Source organism: Fonticula alba, assembly GCF_000388065.1.
Source record: "Fonticula alba strain ATCC 38817 unplaced genomic scaffold supercont2.5, whole genome shotgun sequence".
Taxonomy (NCBI): domain Eukaryota; order Rotosphaerida; family Fonticulaceae; genus Fonticula; species Fonticula alba.
In genome coordinates this window covers 2,166,598-2,171,680 of record NW_009242975.1, presented here as the reverse complement: position 1 = coordinate 2,171,680, position 5,083 = coordinate 2,166,598, and the positions used below count along the sequence as shown (strand labels likewise).

General features: G+C 63.8%; 3 protein-coding genes across 4 annotated transcripts; all 3 read right to left on the bottom strand.

The window, feature by feature from the left end:
• Positions 1-59: 59 nt before the first annotated feature.
• Positions 60-1,246, bottom strand: H696_03642. 2 transcript variants are annotated; one of them, XM_009497515.1, is made up of 3 exons: positions 1,034-1,246; positions 704-903; positions 60-569 (listed from the first exon to the last, which is right to left on the bottom strand). In XM_009497515.1, exons 1-3 carry the CDS (start codon positions 1,170-1,172, stop codon positions 138-140), a joined length of 771 nt encoding a protein of 256 aa, XP_009495790.1. In that variant the 5' UTR covers positions 1,173-1,246; the 3' UTR covers positions 60-137. The 2 variants fall into 2 exon arrangements, with proteins under 2 accessions (XP_009495790.1, XP_009495789.1); XM_009497514.1 differs by having other exon boundaries at positions 704-1,246.
• Positions 1,247-1,587: 341 nt separating this feature from the next.
• H696_03641 (hypothetical protein) lies at positions 1,588-2,634 on the bottom strand. Its single transcript, XM_009497513.1, has 3 exons — positions 2,440-2,634; positions 2,242-2,339; positions 1,588-2,095 (listed from the first exon to the last, which is right to left on the bottom strand). Exons 1-3 carry the CDS (start codon positions 2,512-2,514, stop codon positions 1,654-1,656), a joined length of 615 nt encoding a protein of 204 aa, XP_009495788.1. The 5' UTR covers positions 2,515-2,634; the 3' UTR covers positions 1,588-1,653.
• Positions 2,635-3,406: 772 nt separating this feature from the next.
• Positions 3,407-4,014, bottom strand: H696_03640 (UcrQ family protein; the record flags this gene model as incomplete). Its single annotated transcript, XM_009497512.1, has 3 exons — positions 3,407-3,479; positions 3,637-3,773; positions 3,949-4,014. The coding sequence occupies 3 exons, from the start codon at positions 4,012-4,014 to the stop codon at positions 3,407-3,409; spliced, it is 276 nt and encodes a 91-aa protein (XP_009495787.1).
• Between the last annotated feature and the right edge of the window lie 1,069 nt (positions 4,015-5,083).

The window sequence follows — 5,083 nt, the reverse complement described above, 5'->3', positions numbered from 1 at the left end:
CCCCCCCCTGCTCCCTACCCCTTGCTCGAGGAGGCTGATACGCACGGCAAAAACGACAGTGGCTGACCGGAGGAGGGAGTGGCCCAGGAGGGCCGCTGGAAAGGTGTATTTTATGGTCAGAGGACAGGCACCATCTTTTACCAGAGGGTGCCGAGCTGGGCCAAGCCGGGGGCGCTCTGCGTCCTCGCGATCCATGGGTCGATGCAGCCCCGAACGAGTGCTGCCACCTTGACCTGGTCCCCGGCGAAGGCGTCGATGCAATACCAGGGAAGCCCCTGGCAACCGGCGTCCGGAGCGGGCTCCTCCACAGCCGGCAGAGGGGTGGTCGCAGAGCCGACCTCCAGCTGCCGAACCCCGATGGCGGAGCTCAGCCGATCAAAGCCGGCCTGCACAGCGCGCATGATGTCGACGCGCTCGTAGCGCTCATCACCGAAGCCGCCACGGAGCTGAAGCATCTCATCGGAAACGCGCGCGGTGTCCAGGTAGATGACAAGATCCGGCCGGGGCAGGCCGCCATCATAATGGTCAATGCACCATTGAAGGGTGTCCGCGGGCGAGGAGGAGCTCTTCTGCAGGAGTTTGTGTGTGCGGGTGTGCAAGTGAGCGTGAGCGTGGATGTACGCGGGTGCGGGAATGGCAGGTGGGTGTCCAGACGAGAGGGAGGGCCATGGGTGGTTGTTCAGCGAGGGAAGGAGCCACATACATCAACGGCCGTGGTGTAGGCCACGCCGGAGAAGGCATACCGGTCACACACGATGTGCACGCCGGCCGCCAGCTGGGCCCGGATGTACTCGGCCTTCTCCTGGCGGTTCTCGGAGAACAGCCGATGCAGGTGCCGGATGTCGCGCTGCTCGCTGCCTCGGAGATACTCGTCGATCACCTTGCCAGTGGGAGTCGAGCGATCTGCCGACGGGGTCCGGGACACGGGGCATTGGAAGTCAGCCAGGGACAGAAAGCAGACAGGCAGGCCGTAGTGGCTTGAAGGAAGGAGGGCCCGCGTCCGAGGGAAACCACTGTGTCCCCGCCAGCGCACCGGGGAAAGCAAGCACTTCCACATCAAGAGACAGGCTGGCAAGGTGGTCATGTAGCAGGCGAATCTGCGAGGACTTGCCAGCGCGATCAGTTCCCTCGAAAACAACGAAGAGGCCACGGGAGGCAGCGGGTTTGACCATGATTGAGGAGGGCAGAACTGAGGGGCGGCAGGGCGATCTCGGGTATATCTGAGAAATGAGGTGTGCGGGGGGGGGGGGGGGGAGAGGGTGGGAGGCGGGCTGTTCCAGGCAGTGGGCGATCTGCGTGTGTCCCCCCAACAGGCAGAAAAACAACACCCCGCTCGGATCTGACATCGGAGAATCTGACATTGTCCCGTCTAACTCCCCACCCGTCCCCGAGAGAGGGAGACCGACGCGTACCCAGGCGCAGATTGGTCCCACCCTGCGACTTTAGCCCATCGCCAGTCCGCCCAAGCAACGGATCTCTCTCTCTCTCTCTCTCTCTCTCTCTCTCTCTCTCGCGCGCGCGCTCTCTCTCTCTCCCTTCCACCCTCCCTGCCCCCCTTCCCTGTCCGGATTGAATCCACAGGACACATGTGGATGTTTGTATTTTTCTTTCGGCAAGGGCCCCCACAGGGCAGGGAGGAGCGCCGACCGCGCTTCACATCGCCTTGCCCTCCGGCGTGAGGCCCGAGTAGGACAGGCCGTTGGCCCAGAAGAGGACCATCTTGTCGAAGGTACTGCCGAGCATGATCGGCGATGAGTCCGTGCCGAAGACCATCTCCGGGCACAGGTCCGGCGTCTTGCGCATGGAGGCCGGGATCATGCGGTTGTCGGAGCTGACAATGTAGCTCTCGGTCGGCAGGCGGGCCAGCGGGTTGCGCACCACCTGCGGCACGAAGCAGTCGGAGTAGAGCTTCCGCAGGTCCTCCAGCACCTGGGCCGTCTGCGGGACGGCCGGGCTGGCGCTCCGGTTGTCAAAGGCCGATCCGGTGGTCGGGACGGCCGTCAGCAGGACAAACGTGTAGCGCGTCGGCGTCTCGAAGGAGTGCAGCTTGAAGCCAGACGTCTGGAAGGCCATGAAGCCACCATCGGGATCGGAGCTGATGCACGAGGAAAAGGGGGCAGGGGGCGGGTGAGGAGATTGCAGGAAGGGGAGAGGGCGAGAGAGAGAGAGAGAGAGAGAGAGAGAGAAAGGGGGGGGGGGAGAAACAAAGGCAAGCACAAAGCAAGGCCCTGGTCGACGCACGATTCCCCCACGGCCGAGGACAAACGCTCGCTCATGGCACGCGCGGAGAAAACCACGCCGTACACCAGTTTCTGCTCCTCGGCCATGGACATGGATGACTGGGCACGGAAGTTAGATCGAGGCCAGGGGCCAGGCATGCCCGGCAGGACAGCGGCCGGCGGGATGTCAGGGCAATCGCGCAGTCGGGCAGCCGCGTACAGGAAGGGGCCGAGAGAAGGACCGATAGTAAAGGCAGTTGCAGAACCGATCGTAGATGTAAAGCGTGAATATCATTCCTGGAGATGGATGGCCGCGGTGCGCAGCGAGGCCGAGGCGGGAACCAGGGGGGAAAGGCAGGCGAGGGGCAAGGAGCAAGCGCGGGCTAGGTGAGGCAGGGTCGGGGACGGGACTTCTGGACGCCTCTCCTGCTGGAATCCACACACAGGTCACCAGCCGATATTGATCTGGCCCTGCCCGCCCGTCCTGCCTCCCCCCCGCCCAGCCGGCCGGGGCGCAGACCGCTCTCCTCCCCCCGAAGAAAGTATGCCTGCCGGCGCGCCCAAACAACCGGCAGAAGGACGAGACATCGCGAGCTGGCGCCCACATAGCCACGTGATCACGCCGACTTCAGAGAGGGCCGTTCTCCTTTCCAGGGAGACCAGTCGCGATGCGGCCGCACTGGGACGCTCGCCTTAGCCTCTCTCTCTCTCTCTCTCTCTCTCTCTGGCTCTGCCCTTGCCGAATGCCGCCCGCGGCCGGATGGCCCTCACCGCGCTGCCAAGCCATGCGCCTGGCCCGCCGCCCAGGGGGAGAGGAAAGTCGGGGGAAGCAAGAGGAGGCGCCTCATCGGAACACTCTGTCCGGATGTGCTCTTTCTCATTTGGAGGGTGTATTGTTGGGGGTGGATCGAAAGCGCACTCTCCCCCCCCCGTCCCCGCTACGACCATGAGTCTCCGGCAAGTCTCCCCTTGGAGGCGTGCGCATCCACATGAAGAGACAAACTGGAAGAACAAGGGCGAGTGCTTGCTAGTCCAAAACGGCGGGGAGGCGCGTGGAAATGTGCGTGTGTGTGTGTGTGTGAGTCGGTGTGCTGGCACATGTCGCCGACCGGAGGGAAGGCGGGATATGGAGGGGACCGGGCGCGACGGATGCCTGGGAAGCAGCAAACGAAGAGCGGGTGAGCGGCTTACTCGAAGTCGCGAGGGTCCTTGAGCTGGTTCTTGGCGTAGGTGGTCTCGGCCCAGTAGAAGATACCGAGGCTGGGTAGGGGACGATATTGGGCAGAAGGGGATGGGACACAGAGAAAAGGGCGTCCGAGGGGGGGGGTTGCCAGGAGAGTGAGTGAAAGGTCACCGAGATGAGAACGAAGGACTGAAGGGAAAGAAGCGTGCGAGGGAGGGGGGAGGGGGTGCGTACTTGAGGATGATGGCCGGGGCGATGAAGGGCAGGCTAGAGGCAACACGGTGGGCCATGTTGGTGATGCTCTTGGAGAAGAGACCGTAGAAGGGCTTCTGCACGTAGGGGGACCAGCTGTAGGTGATGATGCCCTTGGACTGTGCGCAGGATGAGTGTGAGTGTGTGAATGTATGTGCTGCACGTGTGAGTGAATGTAGGGCACGCGCGAGTTGGCATCGGGAGTGTGGGAAGAAGGCTGCTGGTCGGGCGGAGGGGGGGGGGGGAAGCCAAAGGCAAAGGAGGAGTAGAAAAGGGAGGGCAGGGGAGACGCACCTTGGGGCCCATAGCGCCGAAGGGGCCCATGTAAGAAACGCCATGCTCAACAGTCTTGCGGAACATCTTGGAGAGAGAGTGTGTGTGGTGCGATGAGGCCAGGCTATTCGAAAAGCAACACATCCAAAGGGGAGAGGGGAAGGGGCAAGGAGGGCGCCCAGATGCGCGGGTGAGTCATCAGCCGGAGCGGAGGGGGTTGATCATGGCAGCAAGGCGCGCGCGCGTGCGCGCGGATAGCAAGAAGGGGAGGGCCAGGGAGAACGGGCCCCGGCGGAATGGGAGGAGCGGCGAGAGAGAGAGAGAGAGAGAAGCAATGGCGCAGGAGCGAGACACGGGAAGCAAGGGCATGAGGAAGGAAGGCGAGCGGGCGGGCGGGCGGGCGGGCGGGCGAAGAGAGCGAGGGGAGGGAGGAAGACGGGGGATCTCGTACAGGGGGAAAGAGAACCTGTCTATCTGGTGGAGGGGCCGCGGAGGGCCTTGGCGGAGGTGGGGCGGCCGGCGAAAAGGCGCCTCGGTGTACTTGCCACCCGTGGATGTGGGGGTCCGGCACAGCAGCAGGTGACAGTCAAACGGGCATATGGGGGTGTGCCTGTACGCACCGTGCCGCGCCGCCCTGTGCGACGCCCGGCGCCGGGTGGCTGCCCCCCCCCCCCCCCCAGGAGGCACGGAGCAAGGCCTGGGCAGGCATCATGGGGTCGAGAGGGCGGCACCGGGCCCGGGGCAGCGCGCGGCCGACACCAACACAACCCCGTCTTCTTCCCCCAGGCTGGCAAGCCGGGGAACATGTTGCGGGCAGGTGGATCTAGTGAACGGAATGGCATTGTGTTCTGCTCGAGGGCGGCGCCGGGTGATCACCCAAAGTCACGCCCCAACTTATGCGACGTGCTTCGGAATGTTCTCTGGCCCATTTTTGTTTCCCCCCCGTCGGAACCCTTGGCCGGCGTTTTTGAGCGCGTCCCTGTGCGTCTGTACCCCCCGCATATGCCTATTTGTGTGTCTGTGTGTGTGTCTCCCCCCCCCCCCCTCCATATACCTCCCTGCCCTCAACAAGGGAGCGTTTTCCTTTCTTTCACTGACACTGTCTCATGCCCGTGGCTTGTTTATATCCCTCCTACCTACAGTGACCTTCCCTCCG

What these genes read in the sequence shown, in the direction of transcription:
- H696_03641 (XM_009497513.1), bottom strand. Translation starts at nt 2,514, where the DNA reads ATGATATTCACGCTTTACATCTACGATCGGTTCTGCAACTGCCTTTAC. An exon ending in CCTTCTCTCGGCCCCTTCCT is followed by an intron (nt 2,340 to 2,439) that starts GTACGCGGCTGC and finishes TTCCGTGCCCAG; the next exon opens with TCATCCATGTCCATGGCCGA. An exon ending in TCCTCGGCCGTGGGGGAATC is followed by an intron (nt 2,096 to 2,241) that starts GTGCGTCGACCA and finishes CTCGTGCATCAG; the next exon opens with CTCCGATCCCGATGGTGGCT.
- H696_03642 (XM_009497514.1), bottom strand. Translation starts at nt 1,084, where the DNA reads ATGACCACCTTGCCAGCCTGTCTCTTGATGTGGAAGTGCTTGCTTTCC. An exon ending in CCTACACCACGGCCGTTGAT is followed by an intron (nt 570 to 703) that starts GTATGTGGCTCC and finishes AAACTCCTGCAG; the next exon opens with AAGAGCTCCTCCTCGCCCGC.